This window comes from Macadamia integrifolia, chromosome 5, assembly GCF_013358625.1.
Source record: "Macadamia integrifolia cultivar HAES 741 chromosome 5, SCU_Mint_v3, whole genome shotgun sequence".
Taxonomy (NCBI): Eukaryota; Viridiplantae; Streptophyta; class Magnoliopsida; order Proteales; family Proteaceae; genus Macadamia; species Macadamia integrifolia.
Window position 1 is genome coordinate 20,033,378 of NC_056561.1, and position 23,119 is coordinate 20,056,496.

The following is a 23,119-nucleotide window of genomic DNA, read 5'->3' on the forward strand; positions in this document are numbered from 1 at the left end:
TTGCTCATCATAGTGGATTGGTACAATTTTTTTTTTTTGGTTTCATTCAATTTCCAATTCCTATCCAAGGAAAATGAAGAACAAAACAAGATTTAGTGAAGTTAAATCGAGGATATCACATATTCAAACTTCATGATCAAAAGACCTCTATGACTAAGATTTTAGAAAATCTTGACTTCAACATTGATGTGTTGTTGAGGTTGAATTTGGTCACTTTTTAATGACTACCTAACCCTCCATCTAAGTTGCAACCATTGACAAACTAATACTGATTCAATTTGTTGCTGTTGGACTTTCACTGTGCCATAAATAGAAAAGGTGACATCTTGAATGTTTTACGATACCATGAACTACGAAATCCAACACCTAAAATTTACTTTTGTTACACCTACTAAGAAGCCTTGGCAACCTTGCATGAACCCACCTAGCAAAATTTATAGATACCCATATTCTTGATGGCATCATTGTTGTCTATGATGAAACAAAACAGAGTAAAGACAGTGTCCAACATTAATCTGAGGAGAGAGATTAAAGTCATTATCCAACATTTTAATCTAAGTACGGAGTAAACAACCTTACGCCTGATTATCTGCAGAAAAGCTTCTATATTGAAATATCATACACACCAAATTAAAAATCCAATTGGTGAAAGCCAAATTCTACTAGGGATCTAACAGATTAATGTAAATGTTTAGCAAACTAGCGCATGTTATAGTACAGTGTTCGGAGATCCCTGCAGTGAAGGCATTCCCACGGATCCAAAGGAGGGTCCAGGCAGTAGGAATGAATCCATCTACTCTGGCATATATAACAGCTAATGAGAAGATCCACAGGTTCTCTACAGCGACATTTGCAACAAACCAATCCTGCAGACTGACAACCATAGAAACCAAAGAACACATAAGCCATGGATTACACTAGTATAAAATAGCAAATATATATGGAGCACTAAAAATAAATCAGTGATATATAAACCCTAAAAATTCATCAGTGATATATAAACCCTATGCAAGTAATGGATTCTAACTTAGCGTAACTGCAGATTTTAGAATCCTCCCACAGGCAGAATAAATGGACATCAGAGGAACCAGAATAAGAAATTCAACATCTCAAGATCAAGAAATCTGATGACACCCAATAAAGGGCCTTAGATAGTAGTTCAAAACTCCAAAATGTGATGGTGATCCAATTGCTGGATAGTATGCTACAGGAATGGTTTAAAAATAGAAACTCGTGATTCCAGAAGATATGAACTACCAGTTTCTTCCCTTCAGTTGGTCATATCAGGACCAGGTTTTGGTTGAAGGCAAAGACTAACCAATAGAGAAAACCCCACTGAATATCTCTGCCACCTAATGGTCAGAATCAGGAATATGATTGGTTTTCAGTTGCAGCAATAGACCACTAGAACAGAACTGGTGCAAGGTAGGAAAGGAAACAGGATTAAAATATCAGTTTAAGAGATGTCTATTCCCTGTCTTCAACAGTGAGACACCTTCAAAGCCTTATCAGACAGTAGCAAAATCTCTGGTATAATATCGAAAAACAGGTTGAGGAATAAAACTGAAAATACACAAATCAAAGTACATGAAAAAAAAAAAAGAGACGAGGATAGATTTGACCTAGCATCTCACAGAAGTTGCAAGCCATAGCCAAACTCAAGCTTCATTCAATAAATCGTTCAGTAGCTTGAAATCTTACACTAGCTTATATTGATGTGACCTAATTCTAGAAAATAGGAACAAAAAAAATATAGCAACTAATAGGAAGCTTCCCATTGTAGTGAGAGAGGTTTCTGTTGGGCACATACACAGAGTGTGTAGTGTTGTAATTGTCGTCAACACATTATCACACTGAGACAGTCGGAGATGGGTAAGTTCAGTAATGGAAGTTTATATGGTAGTATACATGTGTGGTGATGCGGTAGCTTACATGGCAGTATGGTATTGGCAGTGGTCTGCGTGCTGATCAGCTTTGTAACTTGTTAGATGGATTAACAGTGTTGTGGCAGCGTATTGGTAGTGTTACAAAGTTCGAATTTTAAACTCGAGTTTCTTTTTATTTAATAAGTCATTAGGGCTTGAATCGCTAATTTTTTTCCTGTGCAAGGAAAAAAAAAAGGAGAGCGCTGTCCCTAAGAGAGAAAAGAGAGAAGAAAAGCAATAGAACAGATCCACCAATGCCGCAAATCTTGATTGGGTGATGGTGATGATTGCTTGGGAATATTGAAGAGCATGTTTAATTATCTTTCAAGTCTTCAAGAGGGTAAGCAGCAGTGGGGGACAGCAACTACGTTTCTCCACTTGTGATTACACAGGTTGAGGAAATCCATTATTTTCAAATCCCTAGATTGTGACTTAGGTTGTAATTGGTGTAATGCCTAAGGTCTTGATTTGTAAGGATTGGCATTGCATTATAATTTCATATTATTGTAAGCCTTTCAAGTAATTGTTGTAATTATGTAATGAGGGTACTTTAGGAACTGTTTTTATGTTAAGTTGTCCTAAAATGTATTTTCCTTTTTTTTTCTTTCTTTTTTATCTCCCTGGGGAGGATTATATAATTTCCCTAAGTTATTAGTTTGAAACTAATATAGGTGAGAAGAGCAAAATTCTCTCCCACGACCTTTTCTATCTCTTTCTTCTCTCAACTTCTCTCCTTCTTCTTCCTACTCTCTTCTCTCCTTCTCCCTCATCTCTAATCCTAATATCTCTAACTTCCAACCTGGATCAGAGCCAAAGGGAGTTTGAGAGTCGACTAAGTTTTATCCTTCCTATTCTTTGGGTCTCTCTTGGAACCCTAGAAAGCAAAGGGGTTCAATAGAGGCTATACTATGTAAAAAGATTCAACAAGAAGACCTAATGGAGCTCTAAAAGTAAGTTGAAGACTCTTGGAGGGAGATTGAAGTCCTACAAGGACTGATTGAAATTCAAACCACGAAAATTGAAGCTTAAACCACTACCGCCAACTGGGATCTCTCTCTCTCTCTCTTGCTCTCTCGCTTCAAGCAGCTGTTGGTGATGTGTTAGGCCTGTAAGAGTTGCCCAAGGCCCCTTGTTCTATCCCCCTAAGTTTTTTTCCGGATTGTTTGTGTTGTCGGAACACAACTCATTCTCCTCCTGCTGCTAGGTATCACCATTTTTCTTCTCTGTGAGTTGTTTAGTCTGCAATGGCTATCACTATATGATTTGGTTGCTTGTGATGGATGTATTTGACTCTATGATACTTGTTTATGCTATTGGGATGAAGCTCCACAGTTAGAAGTGGGTTTTATTGAATTTCTATCAAGTTTTCATAGTTTACTAACTTGCTTTTTTTTTTTTTTTTTTTTTTTTTTTTTAATTCTGAGAAAGATATTGGGGACTTGTGTTTCCCTTTTGGTTTGGATCTTATTTGTGTTGCTTTTAAGGGCATCCTTCCATCATGTCTAATCTCACAAAACTTACAGAAGCTACATCGGGTGGGTCGTAACAGCAATCCCAATTCGATTGTCTCTATAATCCCAATACTCAGATTTCTCTTCTAAAGTTAAATAGTACCAACTATTTGGATTTGTCACAATCTGTGAAGCTATTCTTGTGGAACAGAGGGAAGCTAGGGTACATTACTAGGGCTATCAAGGCTCCTAATGCCGCTGTTCTAGGTTACCAGAAATGGGAAACTACAACCTCTACTGTGAGAATAAAGCAATTATAAGCATTGCCCATAACTCAATGCAACATGATATAACAAAGCACACTGAAGTAAACCGATATTTCATCAAAGAAAAGATTGACTCTGGCAACATTTGGACATCTTTTGTGAAGATAGGTGATCAATTGGTAGACATCTTCACCGAATGACTCATTCCTCACTAGTTTAGTACTCTCTTAGGCAAGTTGGGAATGTATGACATTTATTCTCCAGCTTGAGGGGGAGTGTTGGCGTTTATGTAATGATGGTACTTTAGAAATTGTTTTTATGTTAAGTTGTCCTAAGATTTTTTTTTTCCTCTCTTTTGCCTCCCTAGGGAGGATTATGTAATTTCCCTAAGTTATTAGTTTGAACCTAATATAGGTGGGAAGTGCAAAATGCTCTCCCACGATTTTCCCTCTTTTATCTCTTTCTCCTCTCAACTTCTCTCCTTTTTCCTTACTCTCTTCTCTTTTTCTCTCATCTCTAACCCTAATATCTCTAACTTCCAATTGTAATAGCCTGTTAGGGTCTGGGGTTGTGCCCCTTGCTCTTGTCCTAGCAAGAATTGAAGCAGGAGTGGGTGCTCCTGAGTTGTTATAGCGGCCAAACTTGAGAAGTGTATTGAGCATCATACGAATCTTGATCAAGCTAGTGCTCCATGGACGTAGGCATCTTGGCCAAACCACGTTACAATTGCATCTCTCTTGTAACTATTTTTCTTTGGATATTTGAAAGTGTGGTGATGGCAGAGTGGGTGTGTATACCCTGGTAGGTCTGGCCACTATGTGGTAGCAAGGCAGGGTTGCATACGATCTGAATGTGATTGATAATGATGGCGAGTGCAGGTCAATCTTGCTTTAAACGTTTGACAAACTACACAACCAATCACAGTAATCAGCTGAATCAAAGGACAAAGCTTTTAAAGAAAACTTTTGTGGGGACACTTATTCACCCCTCCCCTCTCTATGCCAACCTGAGAACAACAGTTTCCTTTTTACATAAGCAAATTAAAAATAGAAAGTTCCTAATATTAAAAATTGAAAAAATATAAAATAGAATATTTTCTTGTAGGCCCCAAAGTTCCTCCCATTTAGGCTTATAGAATGGTATGTTACAATAGAAAACTCAAAATTACTTAACCCACCACTCATATAAGCTATTGGGGACTTAAATTTGGGCCTAACTTGTCAAATTGTGCATTCAATTTGACCAAAAAAATTGAACCAAATCCAATTCCGAAAATTCTTCTTCTACCACAGCCTATGATTAGCATCAATTCTCCCCATCTAAAAAAAAAAAACTTGAACTCAAGTTTTAGAAACCTGAGGAATCGACTTTGTGCAGTGGATATCCTATTTAAGCCCATAGCAAAATTTTGGCTGCTCTTGGAAGCTGGGAATATATTCTTTGAGGTGCAGAGCTTTCTCTTCAAAGAATTTTGGCGGCATGACAAACTCAATGTTCTCAACCTCTGAATCAATATCAATCGTGAATGTCTTATCCATGCTCCATAGAGTCGTCAACTTTGGGAGCCTTCTCATCAAAGAACTGAGGAACAAACTCTACATCTTCAAGAAGACAAGAACATCATGAATGTTAAAGATTTTTTTGTAGATTTTTCTTGACCACTACCTCTTATCGTATTGTTCTATCTACTTTAATTTCTTCAATGTAGACCTCTTTAATAGAATATTTTACCTATTGATCTACCACCTTTCGAGCTTCAAGCAAATCTCTATTTTAATCTTCTCTATCATCATTATTCACTATAATAACTCCCGCTTTATCTCCAACTCCAGGCTCCTTTTCTTTAATTGGCATGGTTCTAAAACTCGGATCGGATTGGTCAAAATCAACCAGATTGAAGTGTATCAGCCTTGACCGATCCCGATCCTGCTCCAATCCCAATACACATGTATGGTATAAGGGAAAAATCGTAATAAAAACTGTTTTTTTTTTAAAACATGGGTAGATCTGTACGATACAGTCCAATCCAATCCAATCCAGATCGGTATTGGTACAGTATCGTCCTTAACCGATCCCGAGTTTTAAAACCTTTTGACTAGTGCTCTCTCAATTTCATATGGTAGTGTAACTCTGAGTTCAACCTTCACCTTAACATTGTTGGTGTCAAACTTCCAACACTCTCCAACTTGCGAACTGGACTTTAAGGATGGCTACTGCAAGTTCTCTTCAGCTTTAAATGTCTTTTAGTCGTAATCTTATCAAAGAAAAGCTTTCTTTGGATATGTTCTAGTAGGTTCTTGTTTTTCAACTCGTCTTCATCTTTTCTCAAGTCCTAAGTTTATGTCTTCCAACTATAAGCCTCTCTTCTTGGATTCCACACCATTCTTTAACAAAACCAATCAATCACAAGTAAGAAAATCTAAGCTTCCACTCCTTTGTAAAGTTGTACCAATCAAAATATTTATCTAAAGAATATAACCAATCAAGGAATAAGCATGGATTCGCCTGTCCAACAAAGTAAGTAATTGCCAGCTTCACCTTCTTTGTAGTAATATCAATCCTAGGAAATGCATAATATGTAGCTGCAGAATCAATACGTTGCAGTATTATTGTCATTCGATCAACTGCTTCAATATCTCAATCACTTGTGCATTAGAATTTGGGATAGGAGGGTTATCCTCGACTATGGTTCTTATACCAAATTAATGGATCCTAATTTAACATAACCGCAGATTTTAGGATCCTCCCACAGGCAGAATCGCACAATAGAAGAAGAACAACCAAAATAAGAGTTCAATACCTTATGATCATGAAATCTGATGACAATCAATTTCTGGTCAACTAGGGACCATAGATAGCAGGTCAAAACTCCCAAAATATGATGGTGATCCAATGGCTGGATACTCTGCCACAGAAAATGTTCAGAAATAGAAACTGGTGATTCCTGAAAATTCAATCTACCAATTTCTTCCATTCTGCTGGTCAGATCAAAACCATGTTTTGGTCAAAGGCAGTGACTAACCAATAGAGAAAACCCATTTAATATCTCTGCAACAAAAATATGAAATATCAATTTGAACTGTCTATTCCCTGTCTTCTGCAGTAAGACACCGTCAAAGCCCTATCAAAATAATAGCAGAACCTCCAATAATCGAAAACAGGCTGAGGGATATACTAGAAATCGCAGGAATCGAAGTATATATATATATAGAGAGAGAGAGAGAGAATAAATATGATCTAGGCTACCCACCTTAGATCTTGATCAACATCTCACCAACCAAGAACAAGGCATCCCACCCTGTTTGTATTGCACCTCACAGAAGTTGGAAGCCATATCCAAACATCAAGTTTCATTCAATAAATCATTCGAGTGGCTTGAAAAGTTACACTTGCATATTTGGAGGTAACCTACTAGAAAATAGAAGCAAACAAGAATAGCAATTAATAGGAATCTTCCCATTAGAGAGAGAGAGAGAGACTGTTTTCTTTTTACATACGTAACCTTAGAAATAGAAAGTTCCTAATCTGAAAAATAGAAATTAATCACTATTTTTGTGTAGCCCCTAAAGTCCACCCTATTTAGGCTTATAGAATGGCCGTTACAAGATAACTCAAAATAAGTTAGCCAATGGTTATATGGGGACTTAAATTTAGACCTAACTTAAATCCGAAAAATGCTTTGTCCACATGATGTGATCTGCATCAAGTATGTAAGTAAACCTAGCTCCACATAGCAACACTGTTTAAGGATCTTAACCAGAGGTAAAAACACCCTTTAAAGACCATAAGGGTGAGGGGCAGAGGTCAGAGGAAGATGGGGCAAGAGCATCTTTAAAAGTCATAGAAATATATGACCAGGCTAGTTTTGTGGCAAGGAAATATCACAGATATCAAGAAGGCACCAACAATTGGGTCAGTAACATGATCATCGCAGCAACAATTGCACTACCAGTTTTGTAATTATGAACCGATAAAAAAAATTAATTTCTCAGAGAGATTTGATTCTTACAGTAAGATATAGAGCATTTAACAAAAAAAAAAAAAAAAAAAAGCAGGATACTTTTCTAACATAATGTCATAGCAATTTGTAAGTTCCTTGTATAAAAGTTGAATAAGTTGTTACCTGGCCTCTAAAACTGAAAGTTTCCTGAACAGGAAGCACGAAAACATCTGTTGCTGGTGAAGAATATGGAATAGTTTGTGAATATATTTTTTGGTCAGAAGAAGCAGCATAGTCCACCTTTGTAATGCTCATAAATCTAGTCTTGCACAAAGGGCATGTTGCAACCTTTCTACTTGAAACCTGCATGTATCAGCCATAATTTATAACAGCCTCACCAGACTCAGTCAAAGACAAGAAATGTCATAGTTAAATAGCAATGATCCACATTGGAAAAGTTTTCAGGCTTCAACTTTACGATGTTTACCAACAGAGTTTCAGCAGTTCACAACCCTGGTATCACATGACAAGAAGTGGAACAAGGTATACAACTATACTTTTTTTTTGGTAACTGTGTACAACTATACTTCACTAATTACTATAGTGAAGGAGTTCGTCACTAGGTAGTAGGTAATATAGTGAAGTGCTAAATAACAACCTAAAAGGTCCAGGAGAACTAACCAGAGCTAAAAGTAAGATAACCAAAAAGAAAATTAAGATGTGCTTGTTACCAAAAAAAAAAAAATGTAATCAAACTGTGCTTTCAAAACATGACCAAAAAGAACAAGAAACTCTGTTTCAAAAAGGATGGGAAGCCTATCACCCTCCCCCCCCCCCCCCCCGGGGGGTTTTCTAATTGGTAATATAAAACCATAAATGAATGTAGTGCAGAAGCTCCAGAAACAACACAGTAGAGGGAAGTGCCAACTGGTCACCTCTCTAGTAAAGAATATTCAATAAGGTTTAGAGTATCTAATAATTCCGAGATTTCTGAGTAACCAATTCGGCACTATGGTGCATAACAAATATACCTCTAGTACCTAGTAATAAAAAGTATCTTAAGTTGTTATAATACATATTATATCTATTGGTGTACCTGGTATGTTTATATATCCTCAGTATTAGATACAAAATATTTTAAAACAAAAATTATTGAGCTATGCTTGCATGACAAGATACCCAAGCAGACAAGAAGTAAGTTAAGGACCCATGGAAAGCAGAGGCATGCACGCAAGGAAGATGCATGGCAGTCAGCAGAGACTAAATCTGGCAACATAAGGACAAGTTAGGATCCAATCCCAGGTTTTGGGTACTAAACAAATACTTCACTACTGACAACAACATCTTTATAGGCATTGAATACTTTTACTGTTGTATACTCTTTTCCTGCAAAAGTTTGATGCCTAGTACCTTGAGAAACTAGTAAATTCTGTGACACCTCCCATGTTTTCTACTTCTAAAGTCTAGATTGAGATAAACAAGAAAAATTAACTGATTGACTCCTGTGTATTCCAGGAATTTAGATAAATAAAATTATATTTTAGTATCAAACCAAACAAAAATGAAGCCACTGTTTGGTATTTCCAATCATAGAGTTTCAGACTCTCGTTTTTTTAACCCTTTTTTTTTCTATTATTGCAAAATAAAAAGTCAAGATGGTCATTCCCAAAGAATTAAGTCCACATTGTGACTTCTCAACTTATTGTTGGTTCTTGTTTTTGAAATGCCAACCATCTTTATAGTTTCAGAAATATATGAAGCTACAGGGCTGTTGAACATGTAAATAAAGTAAGCTTCTACAGCTACAATTGTCTTCAGCAGATTTTTTTAGACTTGAGGATAAAGAACAAGTATGATTAAAAAGAAATTGCATTATTTGTTCACAATATAAAATCTCAAGGATGATAGCAAGTTTAACTAAGAAAAAGAAATCCAAACAAGATGAGTGCACATACCATATGATCAGCCCAGGCCTGAATGCATGGATAACAGAACCGATGTCCACATTGTAAAACACCCCTTGTTGAACTGAAATCTGTCCAACATATAACACAAGATAACTCTGTTGAAGCAGGCAAATCAGTTAATTCTCTCATCTCAACAGCATCTCCCAATTCTCCACTCATATCCTCCTCAAAGTCACAAAGACCATTCTCCAAAGTCCTTTCATGGGAAAGAATTCCATCTTCGTCCAATCTATCTGAATTGTCAGAAAGACCTCGGTTATTAGACTCTGGCATCCCTTCAACTTCTTCCAGTCCTTCATTTCTAAATTCTTGATATTCATGTAACCAATCCTCTTGAATTGCAGTATGGTCATTCTCATTCCTCAAATCATTTGAATCATCATATGCAGCATCAATTGATGCTTGATCAATCTCATTCTTCATAGTATTTAGAACATCAGATGCAGCATTAATATTATTTAGTGGATTAGCAGCTCTGGGAGGGGAAAACTCTTGCTCACATTTCAATACAGAAGAGTCACTTGAGGCCTCCTTTTTCAAAAGTCTTCGACCCTTCCTACTAGGCTCAGCACTACTAGTGCTTTCAACAGCACTGCAAACATTTCTTTTGTGGCTCCCAGAAGGCATAGAGGAATGGGAAGTAGACTCTGCATTCTGTTTATAAATAGATTCTTCAGTGAAGATCACAAAACATTGCATAAACAAAATGAGAAGGAAGAAACAACAAATGCCAAAACCAGAAAGGTGGAAACCACAAAAGAGAGTGAGTTAAAGAGGTAGAAAAACATCAACCCTGAGACTAAGAAAAAAAAGGAATAATGCAAGGTAAAATGCACTGAGAGCCCTTAAAAACTGTTTGGATGGGGAAAGGCAACCATGTGACAAAATTTAAGAGACAAGAGATTCAATCCCTACCAATACCAAAACACATGGACCACATTACAAATTACAACAGAAAAATGTTGGCTAAATTAAGTGTCCAAAGAAACTTTGACTCTTCAATGCTGGTTTTAAGAACTGATTGATTTAAAACTAGGCCATCAAGTGCATCAATAGAGAAGGTAGTTTCTGGACCTTTCAACATATTGGCCAAGGCGTACATCAGATATATCAGAAAACAGAAGACACATCCTCCTTTTAACTTAAGAAATTTATCGTTGTATCAATGTTCAGGAAACATCCTCTCTGCAAAGCAGGGGTAAGGTTGCATACATTAATAATGGACACTATACTTATGCAGTAACACTTGCCAACAGGAAACCAGTTCTCATTTTTCAATAATATCCAACTTATCTCCTGATCAGTTGCACAAGCTTTTCATTTTATCATCCTCTCACTTATGTCTGACATTGGTATTTCTTCTTTTGTTAATACTGTGCTCAACTTTGAGGCATAGACCTATGAGCTGCCAATTTCCTTGCTTACATATCAATACATCTGAAAACGCATATAACCCTTATCACTGCATGCATTACCATTAACATACTAATGTATTTCCTAAAATGGTCTAGATACATCATATTTCTATAAATTATGACATTATTAATTTAAATCTAGGAACACCATTCCTTGAGTTCTCCTGAGTGATTGTGGAACATTCAGAATCAAATTGTACAAGTATTTCTGGTACGTGATATTTCGGTAGATACAGGCTAACAGAATTTGCATGAAATGGAAAGGGAAAGAAAATTGTCAATTGCCATAACATTAAGCTATATGGTATGGTAATAGCAGATAAAAAAAGGGTACAACTGAGTGCAGAACCTGAACTCTGACTACTCCAGATACTTGTGGATCGAGAGAACACTTGTTACTCGTCAACTTCCATTGTTTCTTCCTTGTTTTTTGTGTTGTGCTTCCCTTGTTTTTATAGGAACCCCTATAGTTCGTCCCACACTGTGGAAAAAAGAATTAAAAATTCAGCAATATGACCAGAAACATATTATACAATGCCACTGAATGTAACATCACCAAATTTTAGCGAAGCTAAACTATTTAGATATCCAAGTATGCAGCTCATCAATCAGAGTCCCAAAGTCATTGTGTCTAGCTCAGTTAGTTACAGCATCACCTTATTTCTAGGTATTAAACTATGTTTAAACTATTCAAAATTTCTGTTTATGTGCATCTTATTGATTGTAGAACTCAATATGCATAATTAGCAATGTAACAGCCTACACAAATAAAAGGAGCACTCCAGTGCATTCAGGAGCTTGTGGGAGAAGGCTGGCACTTAAAGCTAAACTTGTACCAGCGTACCAAATCCAAGCATCAGACAGAAGACACCACCAACTGTGTCATCTCACTGAAATGTGACGACCTGAAGTGCCTTTTGTAGCACCATCTAATAGATTAATTTGGTAACCAACCAGATTTTTATTATTACCTCATTTAACAAATGGGAATCAACCCATGTAACTTCCCCAACATCTGTACAACCCACATCAGTCTCTTGTACAGTATCCGTCTGTTTATTGGACCGATCATGAAGAACTTTACCATTCTTTCCAGCTGAGAAACTTTCTTTCTCTCCAACTGACAGATCCCATAATAAGGGCCCTACTTGTTGCCCACTGCAAAGTGAAAACACCACAAATATAAGCAACACCAATTTCCAGCCAATACAACTTAACAATTCTAAAGACTAGGATGGTACATAGACGAAATTTTTGCAATCCATTATTCAGAGCATATTTAATATTGCACTGAATCAAGGCCATCAAGGCAGCACAAAAGATTCCAGCAATGAACCTTTGCTGATCAACTCAAACTGATACAAAACACAATGTTTAAAGCAGACTTTGCAAAGAATGTGCATTTGTCTTTCTAAATATCTATGTCAGTAACCAATATCAGTTACTGGGCAGGCTTTTCAAAACTGAGCATCAATTGATGCAGTACACGATTCATCTTTGGGCTACACCATACTTTTCTTTTGGCCTGAAACTTTTATTAAATAACAACACAACTTATACAGATCAGTGTACACTAAATTCTTTCTTGAATTATTGAAAACTAAATAAAGAACATAACAGATGCCAAATAAGTGTGTTAGAGGGAGGAGGCCTTGGGGGGGAGGTTTGAGAATGAGGCCTACTTATCAACCCAAGCACCTGAGAGATAAACTAGTAAAAGAAACTTATTTCAAGTTCAAAACCATCAAGAAACAGCCATTAGAATCAGTACCTCTGCATGATATAAGGACGCTCTGGAAGGCGTTTCCTTTTCTTAGCACAATTCTCAAACCAACGATGGCTAACTATTATAGTTCCGAGTTCCTTAGCCAGTTCATATTTCCTTCCTTCGAATTTCCAACATACCTAAATACTCAAGAGATTCAGTCACAGAGCAGTCAGTGACCACCAATCCTAAAAACAAAACGAGAGATGAACTCCACAACTAACTCTCACCAAATGCGTTGTTGATCTTGTCATTGTCCCTACATAGTTCGCACCGGTTTGGGTAATAAGCTTGATGAGTTTAAAACGCTCCATACCGTGGTACCCACTAACTGAAGCAACAACAGATTCCATGCCTAGAACAGAAGGATTCCCGCATAAGAAAAAGATCAGTACGTTATAGTTCCATGTGGAAAGAAATTTGAAATAACACTTTGCAACCAAATGTGAACACCATTACTCGCTTAAAATCTCTGAAATTACGAAATTAAAATCAAAATAAACCAAAAATAAGATATAATCCAAAGGAATAATTGAAATCTGATGAATAAAAACTTCAATCTAACCCTAGTTTAAGATAATTGTATTCCTTTCCGATGAAGAACGAAAATGCGAGGAATTGCAAGTTTAGGTTCATAAATCAGAGATAAATGAAGGAAATTTGAGATATTTGGATAGTATACCATCAGATCTGCTGCTTCGAAAGCCGAATCCGTCTTCAAGCGATTCTTCCTCCATCGCTCAAGTTTTGCCGGGAAGAGTGAAATTTGAATTTCTCGGGGTGAAAGGGGATGAGCATTTAAAACAGAGGACGAGCTTGATGTTCAAATGGGGACGTGATAACGTAAACCACTGTCTACTGTCATATTGGTAGACCCTACATGTAAACGGCCAGATTAGAATCTTATTGTAGGACTTTGACTGATTATTCAGAAGACTGAATACCTCTAAATCCCAATGGTCAAGCAAATCGGTAAAACCACCACACACAGTTATGTACTGTTAAGCTCAGGCTGTGTTTGATGTGTGCATTACTGGAATACATTCTAGGTCTAGATCGATTTCAAGCAAGAAAATAAAGAAGAATCGGGTTATAGAATGCATTCCAAACCCAAATTCTAGACCCAAAATCAATGCATACCAAACACAGCATTAAATTGCTCAGCAAAGAATTAAATAAGTTTTGGTGAATGCTAAGGTTGTGTTTGGTATGCATTCTTATAATACATTACATGCTAGGTTTATATCACATCTTGAAGCGAAGAAATAGAGAAAAATTGGGTTTTAGAAAATGCTCTAGATCCAAACCTATGCCAATAATGCATACCAAGCATAGCATAAAAGTGTTCACGGAGAGAATGAAAGTTCTTTGAGAAACAAAAAGGCAAAATATTTCTTGGACCCTTGGATATATAGGGATTAGTGAGTGATTTCAATTAGTAACGTGTCGAATTTTATGTTCAAATTCAATCATATATAGGAATAGTTTCTCATGCAAGCGCTCTCTAATTAGTCTATGCACTCTTTTGGTTGTGCCCGATTGTTTCATACTTTGTTTTGCCACTTGTTAAACTTTGTTCAAACAAATACCTAACATGTGAGTTGAGGTTTTGAGGTCTACCTATTTATGAAATTTCAATCCCATACAATGTGGCAGCCCAAATGGGGCTTAGGTTTTGTGGACCTTCTCACAATCAAATTTTAGTCCGAACAAACTCTACCTCCTAATAAAGTAAAAACTAAAAAAATCAAGGACTACCAACAAACAGAGTGTATGTGAATATAACGACGCATCGTCATGGGAGGCAATTGTTAGATTTTGAAATTTGATATGTGATTGCTTGCTAATTCAGAACATGTATGTTCTCTATCCAACAATTGGAAATTAATGCCTTAATATTATTCCACTTGCAAATTGAGGTGGCAGACACAGGAAGGCCTTCTTGGTTGGGTTGTTGAAATGTGTTGCCTTGTTTGGCAACAAATAAAAAGCAATGCTTATCTTCCTTTATAAAATTATCCTCGAACAATCGATTGGAAAAAAAAATTTGAATGCAAAACTTATGTCCATTTAACTAGTTATACTTGTGCCATGTGGAAGGATGATATAACAAGTCTGCCATTTTTTTTTTTTTTGCTAAAGACGGGTATTCAGGCCTTCGGCCTAACTAGTCCCGTGGGCTCATACTGACCCCATAATCGCATGGACCGAGTCATACCTGGGTTGAATGGGAACTATTCAACTTTCATTGAAAGTAGTGAAAAGCACTAAACACCCCCGTGTGAGTGGCCCAAGATGTGCCTAGTGGAGTTGAACTTAGGATGTCCGAGTTTACGGCTCGTACCAAGTTCATTGCTCACCAATTGTGATACCCGCTTGGGTTAAGTCTGGCAATTCGATATCTAGAAAATGATGCAAACTAGTCACATGTCAAATTTCAAACGCAAATCATTTGTATATCTTCCTACGTATATCCAAGCACCTTCTTTATAGTTCATGCGTCATTTCCGTGGTCCTAAATTCTTTAAATTTTTTATTTGCAATTTGGAAAACTCTTTTTTCTTTCTTTTTTTTTACAATATGGCAAACTCCACTTGGGCAACAGTCAACATGCGCAAAAACCCTAGAGTTGTTTACAAAATTTCAGTTTCATCTAGCTTGTCATGTTGAAATAAATGCCAATAGTGTTGGCGTGATGTGACCCTCATACCACGTCATCCTTATTTTGTTGCTATATGGTGGTTAAGGAAGTTCCTGTCTGATTAGGAAACTACCTGATGGTAGTAGCTATAAGGGATAGGAACTCTGATAAGGGTATCTAGTCTTGGGGAAATGAATATACACTCATCATCATCAACGAGTGAATTAAGGAAAGACCTAATAAGACCAGTAAGTAGACCCTTGTCCAAGGGTTGGTAGAGTTCGTGAAATCACTTACATGAGAAAAAGTGATCGTCAGAATACAAAAGAAGTTGGTCAAAGATGGCAGTACAATCTTCAATGTTCTTAGGGCAATCAGGAGGTAGAGTGCATTTACCCATTAAATTTTAGAATATGATGACATGATCTAACATGCGGTATCAAAGTGAGGTTACACTGCCGCTTTGGTCACTTGAAGTTTTCGACATTTAGACCTTTATATTTTTGTCAAGGTTCAAAGTGGAGAAATTTTTGGATTTAACCAAAGACCCCATTAATGGTGGATTTAAGTTCTGAAAATCAGAACAATATGAGGGGTTTTTGGCTTCATTTATTGAACAGAGACGAGATGTGATCGATTTTGATTTTTCAAGTCAATCAATCGTTTGCCGATTAAAATGCTGATTGGTGCAAAAACGGCTGAAACATTGAACAAAATCTCATGGGTATTTTGTTTCAGTGTTTGACTGGGGAAGAAGATGGGATAATCCCGTCATTTTTAAATTTGTTGAAGGATTCAATATTATTTTGTTAATTAATTAAAAAAATATATCTTAAAGCAAAGAAATTGAAACCAGCACGCCAATCCTGTGATCCTGTCTTGGGTTTCTCTACTGTTGGATCATTCTGAAATCAGTCATTTTAATTTTAAGTTAATTATAAAAATGAAAAAAAAAAAAAAAAAAAAAAGCCGTGTGAAACCATATGACGTGTTGGTTTCAATTTCACGTTTTGAAACCAACACGTCACTCTCACAGTCTCACTTATGAGATAAAAGATATAATCATAAATATGAGTGACATCATGATGATATCATGGTGAATTGGGTGATATCATGGTGACATCATATGGTGATTTTTAAGGTTACAATTTCATATTGTTCTGTACGGTTCTTGTTTGAAAATTTTTATTTTTTTTTGTGCTCTATGTGAGATTTGAAGGTCAGAATTTTGTTCTCCTATTTATTTGGTTAAATATAAGTGGGAGGATAGTATTTTGTTCTATCATGAATGATAAAAGTATTGTAATTCTTTTTTCTTTCATATCTTATGATATATACATGCGTTTTATGTGATTCTTTTGGCTACATTGGTGTTTTTTAATGTGCTTGAGAGCATTATGCAGTCCATAACATCTGATTTTGTCATGGGACGCTACTTGTAGTACAATTTTGGCACATTTATGTACCTATGGCAGTTCAAAATATCACACTTTTTTAGTTATGCTTCCGTTTTTATTATATGCATGTTATTTGTATGTGTTGAAACCCATGTGTTACATAAGTTTTGGAGACACAGTCTCCATATTTTTGGGGGTTCTTGATGCAATTTATTTACAAAGTTGTTATTTAACGGATTTAGTGAATGCCATATTATTAGAAAAGTCCGTAAGGATCAAAATTAAGGACAATCTTGTAAATAAACTATGGGGCATCGTTTTTATTGCAACTAATGCATGAAAATTGATATCAGTCCCCACAGGGAAGATGATAATATTCATGTAGAAGTTGAGATAAGATGGAGTGATAAATATCTAATTGAGGGGGATTCTTATGGCCCATAGGTATGAGGTTCTTCTTGTGTTAAATATGATATATTCTAGTCTTATTAACTAAGGTATAGACCTTACCAATTGCAGTCTTTACCTACAGTTAGATTGTGATGAGTTTGGTTTGTTGTTGAACAATCAACATAGGTTGATGTCAACAATAAGGAGACAAACTATAGTAAGTTGCAGCTTTAGTAACAGGCAAGTTGTAACAAGCTATAGTTAATTTATTGAAATTAACATGGGTTGATTTCAATATTAAATTTGAGCATGTCACTGATTTGGTTAATAATTTTTTACAATTATCCTTGACAACCAATTCAGGCTCCCTCTTTTGATTGGGGACAACTATGCTAATTGGAAAGAGTTAGTTAATCTTTATCTAGGGTGCATGGACTTGGACATAGCCATTAATGAAGAAGAGCCACCTCCCCTCACTGATGAAAGTGATGCAGATGAGAGGAGGAACCATGAAAGATGGCATTTTTGCAACCGCCTATGCATGAGGCTTCTCAGAGCTAATATCAGTAAAGGCATTAAGGGTTCAATCCCAAAATGTCAAACTGTGTTAGAACTTTTGGCGGCGATCGATGAGCAGTTTATAGAAACTGACAAGTCCAAGGCAAGCACTTTGATAGAAAAGTTTAGCTCCCTCAAGTATGATGGTAAAAAAGGTATGTGAGAGCACATTATGAATATGAGGGATATTGCAGCACAACTCAGGGCTTGAGATGTAGGAGTTTCTGACACATACTTAGTGCACTACATTCTCAACTCTTTGCCCAAAGAATATGGACCTTTCAATGTCTCATACAACACACTACAATAATAGTGGACTATCAATAAACTTATGATAATGTCTGTTCAGAAGGAGCAAAGACTGAGAAATGAATCCAAGGAGAGTGCACATCTCACAATTTTTAACAAAGGACAGTCAAGTAAGTCAAGCAAGCCTTGGCTGAAAAAGAAAGGTCATAAAATAATAAAGAAATACGACTCTAAGGAAACCAAATGCTTTTTTTGTAAGAAGAAGGGACACATTAAGAATGACTATTTCAAATTCAAGAGTTGGCTTGAGAAGAAAGGTATGTCCTATGTTCGCTTTCATCTAATTTAGTTAATGTTTGTTCAAACAATTGATGGATTGGTTTTGGTTCTACAATCCATGTTGCCAACACTTTGTACGGATTTTTGGAGACAAGGCCGCCGAAGGAAAATGAGAAGAGCATCTATTTAGGAAATAGAATGCAGTCTCAAGTTGAAGCGGTTGGAGTCTACAGACTGATCCTACAAACAGGATGTTTGCTGGATTTAGATAGAAGTTCTTAGATTCTGTCTTTTTCAAAGAACCTTATTTATGTTTCTATATTGACACCTTATGGATATGTGTTTACTTTTAGTGGTATAGTTTTTAAAGTGTACAAAAACAATATGTTGTTCAGTTCAGGAAGTTTAGTGGATGTTTTATATCTATTACATTTAGATCCAGTTTTTAAAAGTAATTTACTTACTTCATTTAATAATGTTGGTACTAAGCGCATAATTGTGAATGAGCAATTCAGCTAAGTTATGACACCAGAGATTATGCCACATTTCTGTAGATAGACTTAAAAGATTAGTGAAGGATGGGGTCCTTGAGACACTAGATTTCACTAATTTTGGCACATGTGTGGACTGCATTAAAGAAAATCATACAAATAAATATAAGAAATGAGCCAAATGTAGTACTGAGATACTAGAGATCATACACACTGACATATGTGGATCGCTTACCACACCCTGTATGAATGGTCAAAGGTATTTCATCACATTTATTGATGATAATACAAGGTACATGTATCTTTACTTTCTAGATCATAAAGATGAAGCACTTGATGTCTTAAGATTTATAGAGCAGAAGTAGAGAAACAAACTGAGAAAATCATAAAGATTGTCAGATCAGACAAGGGGGTGAATATTATGGAAGGTACACTGAATCTGGGCAAAAACCAGGTCCATTTGCTCGTTACCTTGCAAAGCAAGGTATAGTTCCTCAGTACACTATGCCAGGATCTGCAGATCAAAATGGTGTCGCTGAAAGGAGGAACATGACGCTTATGGATATGGTCAGAAGTATGATCAGTAACTCTAATCTTCCCTTAAGCCTGTGGAGTGAAGCTTTAAAAATCGAAGTGTATATATTGAATAGGGTACCATCTAAGGCAGTACCAAAGACTCCTTTTGAGCTTTGAAAATGATGGAAACCTGCTTTAAAGCATACACGTGTCTGGGGCTATCCAGCTAAAGTTAGGGTATACAATCCACAAGAAAGGAAGTTGGACTTTAGAACAGTCAGTGGTTTTTTCATTGGCTATCTTGATAGGTCTAAGGGTTACAAAATTTTTTGTCCCTCCCACTTTCTTACCATTGTAGAATCTAAGAATGCCAAATTTCTAGAGGATGGCAGCAACAGTGGGAGTTCAGTGTCACAGAACATTTAGTTTGAAGAACAATCAGTTCAGTTTCCATCTCCTACACAAGAAAAGGAAGGATTCATTCCTCCAATAATTGTCCATAGAGGATCATCCTCTAATAATCTAGTATACCATGACAATGTAGTCGTTGTTGAACCTATTATTCAACCTCCTATAGTTCAAACTGAGGAAATTGAAACTGAACAAACAACATTAAGAAGATCCTCAAGAGTTAGAAGATTAGCAATATCTTCTGATTACTATGTTTACCTCCATATAAATGAGGGTGATAATGTGAATGTAATAGATCCAACATTATTCTCACAAGCCATGAGTAGTAGAGATTCCATTTTATGGCTAAATGCCATGAAAGATGAAATGGACTCTATGTTCAAGAATCAAGTCTAGGATCTTGTCGAATAATCAAAGGGAGTTACCCTTGTGAGGTGCAAGTGGATCTTTAAATCAAAAAGGGACTCTGCTCGTAATATTGAAAGATATAAAGCCTAACTTGTGGGGGAAGGACTTAATCAAAAGGAAGATATTTATTATAAAGAGATTTTTTCACCAGTTTCTAGGAAAGATTCTTTTAGAATTGTTATAGCCCTTGTAGCTCATTATGACCTAGAGTTACATCAGATGGATGTCAAAATGGAATTCCTAAATGGTGATCTTATAGAGAAGGTATATATGAAGTAACCAGAAGGGTTCTCAAAGGACAATGAAGATCATTTAGTTTGTAAGCTTAAGAGATCCATATATGGATTGAAACAAGCTTCTCGACAATGGTACTTAAAGTTTGACATCGAAAACTTCTTATGATTTTGTGGAGAATCGTGCTGATCAATGTATTTACTTAAGGACTAAGGGAAGTCGTTTCATCATTTTGGTGCTATACGTGGATGACATACTCTTAACTAGTAATGATCTAGGGTTATTACACGAAACAAAACAGTTCCTAGCATCTAATTTCGATCTGAAGGACATGGGTGAAGCCTTCTATGTCTTAGGTATAGAAATTCACCGGGATAGGTCTAACAAGACATTAGGATTATCCCAAAGAGGTTATATCGAAAAGGTATTAGAGTGCTTCAATATGAAGGACTGTACGCCTAGTGTAACACCTATTTTTAAAGGTGATATACTTAGCTTAGAACAATGTCCAAGAACCGTCTTAGAAAAACAAGAAATGCATATTATCCCATACACATCTGTTGTAGTCAGTCTGATGTATGCACAAGTATGCACTAGGCCAGATATCGCCTTTGCAGTGGGAGTCTTAGGGAGATTCCAACAGAATCTGGGTATGTCACATTAGAAAGTAGCGAAGAAGGTGCTAAGATATCTACAAGGCACTAAGGATCACATGTTGACATATCGACGTATTGATCATCTGAAGCTTGTAGGCTATTGAGACTTCGACTATGCTGGATGTGGAGATTCAAGAAAATCCACTTCAAGATACATTTATTTGCTAGCTGGAGGAGTATCCTGGAAAAGTGTGAAGCAACCAAAGACTGCCTCCTCAACAATGGAAGCAGAAGTAGTGGCATGCTATGAAGCGGTATCTCATGGGTTGTAGTTACGGTTTTTCATCATAGACCTCCAAGTGGTTCCATGTATAGAGAAACCGATTTGAATATTCTGTGATAACACTGCAGCAATAAGGTTCTCTAAAAACACTTACATTGTCAGTCGATGTAGACATTTGGATGTTAAGTACTTCGTTGTAAAAGAGGATATTCAGGATCGTCGAGTTTCGATAGAAAGTATTGGTACTGAAGAGATGATAGCTGATCCTTTTACTAAAGGTCTTCCACCTAATGTATTTGTGAGACATGTTAAAAGTATGGGACTTATGTAAATCTTTGTACCTGGATATCCTATCATAAATGTTGCAACATTAAGTTTGATGAATTCTAAACTATATATATTTTGTCATTTACTTGTTTTGCGTGCATTTTCAGTTTTGAAATGACAAATGCCCAATAAATTTAAGGGCAAATAAATGTACCCTTGAATTGACTATTGGGTTGATTCAGAATTGATAATGGGGTCAATTCTCTAAAGTTTTTTTTTTTTTCTTTTTACTAATCACATTAGGGTTCATTATGAGAATAATGGCTCATTGTAATACATGGAAGGGAGGGACCTACATTGGACATGAACCGCCATGATTCTTGAATTCAAATTTTCATTTTGAATGTTAAGGGAAACTATTGTTTCAAGTATGGTCATACAACATTTGCAACAATCATTTGAGTTGTGGCATTTTGGACAAAGATGTTGGTGCTATGTGGCTCTCATACCAAGTCACCATATTTTGTTGCTATATAGTGGTTAAGGAAGTTCCCTATCTGATTAGGAAACTACTTGATGGTGGTAGTTATAACGGATAGGAACTCTGATAAGGGTATCTAGTCTTGGGGATATAAATATACACTCATCACCATCAACGAGTGAATAAAGGAGAGACCTAAAAGACTAGTAATTAGACCCTCGTCCAAGGGTTGGTAGAGTTCGTGAAATCACTTGCAGGATAAGAAGTGATCGTCGGAATACAAAAGAAGTTGATCAAAGATGGCAGTGCAATTTTCAATGTTCTTAGTGCAATTAGGAGGTAGAGTGCATTTACCCATTAATTTCTAGAACATGATTGCATGAACCAGCTAGTAGATCATATTAACTTTCTTGATGGTCTACTACCTATTCTAAAAAAGACACAACCCATAGGTGCGAGATAAAAAAACATATGCATCAAGGTATGAATACCATGCTATCAAGACCATTGGACCCAAAAAACATGATTATCAACCGTTGGATAAAGATCAACTGCTACCTCAATTGAATAGATGTGTATCAAACTGAATTTCTTGAGGCAAATGCAATCTGAATGCATCCCCTAGATGGCCTCTATGCTACCTTTGATTGTTTCCCTCACGATGCAAGAAAAGAAAAGCTAGAGAAGGGGTCTCAAATCTATAAGGGCAAGAGAATACTACCCGCTAGTGCAGGTATACATACCAGTGAACATAGCTAATGGAAGGGTGTGCGTAAGCATCTTCAGCATAGGGCACCACAGTCTTTTTGAACCCACTGTGTCGACACCTAAATACACACTAGCAAGTTGTGTTCTTTCTTCCAATCTATAAAGAAAGGCTTTTCCCTATTCCCCATTCCCTATTCATTATATATAAGGGATAATTTTGGAAGATAACCTTGTTAATTTTTCGTATTATGTGCACATTTTTTCCAAGCTTTCAAAAATCCAGAGTTAGGATTTGGCCGTTTTGTGCTATAAACCCTTCTGCTTCTTTGGTTTCCAGTTCCTGAAACATAAATCCATGTTACCTACACTTCTCATTAAGTTTGATGAATTTTCATTACTATTAACTATTTTTCTAGATTTTTTATTTTTTATTTTTTATTTTATTTTTATTTTTATTTTTCATTTTAAGATGGATATTATA

The 23,119-nt window shown here is 36.3% G+C and overlaps 1 protein-coding gene across 4 annotated transcripts; it reads right to left on the reverse strand.

The window, feature by feature from the left end:
* Positions 1-524: 524 nt before the first annotated feature.
* On the reverse strand, positions 525-13,545 carry LOC122078330. 4 transcript variants are annotated; one of them, XM_042644269.1, is made up of 10 exons: positions 13,412-13,545; positions 12,960-13,084; positions 12,736-12,869; positions 11,936-12,122; positions 11,314-11,445; positions 9,538-10,203; positions 7,766-7,945; positions 6,665-6,690; positions 6,443-6,547; positions 3,311-6,354 (listed from the first exon to the last, which is right to left on the reverse strand). In XM_042644269.1, the coding sequence occupies exons 1-8, from the start codon at positions 13,464-13,466 to the stop codon at positions 6,682-6,684; spliced, it is 1,488 nt and encodes a 495-aa protein (XP_042500203.1). In that variant the 5' UTR covers positions 13,467-13,545; the 3' UTR covers positions 3,311-6,354; positions 6,443-6,547; positions 6,665-6,681. The 4 variants fall into 4 exon arrangements, with proteins under 4 accessions (XP_042500200.1, XP_042500201.1, XP_042500203.1 ...); XM_042644267.1 differs by lacking the exon at positions 3,311-6,354 and adding an exon at positions 743-873 and having other exon boundaries at positions 6,443-6,690; XM_042644268.1 differs by having other exon boundaries at positions 6,443-6,690.
* Between the last annotated feature and the right edge of the window lie 9,574 nt (positions 13,546-23,119).

Bases quoted from the DNA above. Each gene is read 5' to 3' on its own strand.
- LOC122078330 (XM_042644266.1), bottom strand. From the start codon at position 13,466: ATGGAGGAAGAATCGCTTGAAGACGGATTCGGCTTTCGAAGCAGCAGA. The intron at 12,870-12,959 runs GTGAGAGTTAGT...TTGAGTATTTAG, and splicing joins CAAGATCAACAACGCATTTG to GTATGTTGGAAATTCGAAGG. The intron at 874-7,765 runs GTAACAACTTAT...TATGGTTGTCAG, and splicing joins CTTTCAGTTTTAGAGGCCAG to TCTGCAGGATTGGTTTGTTG.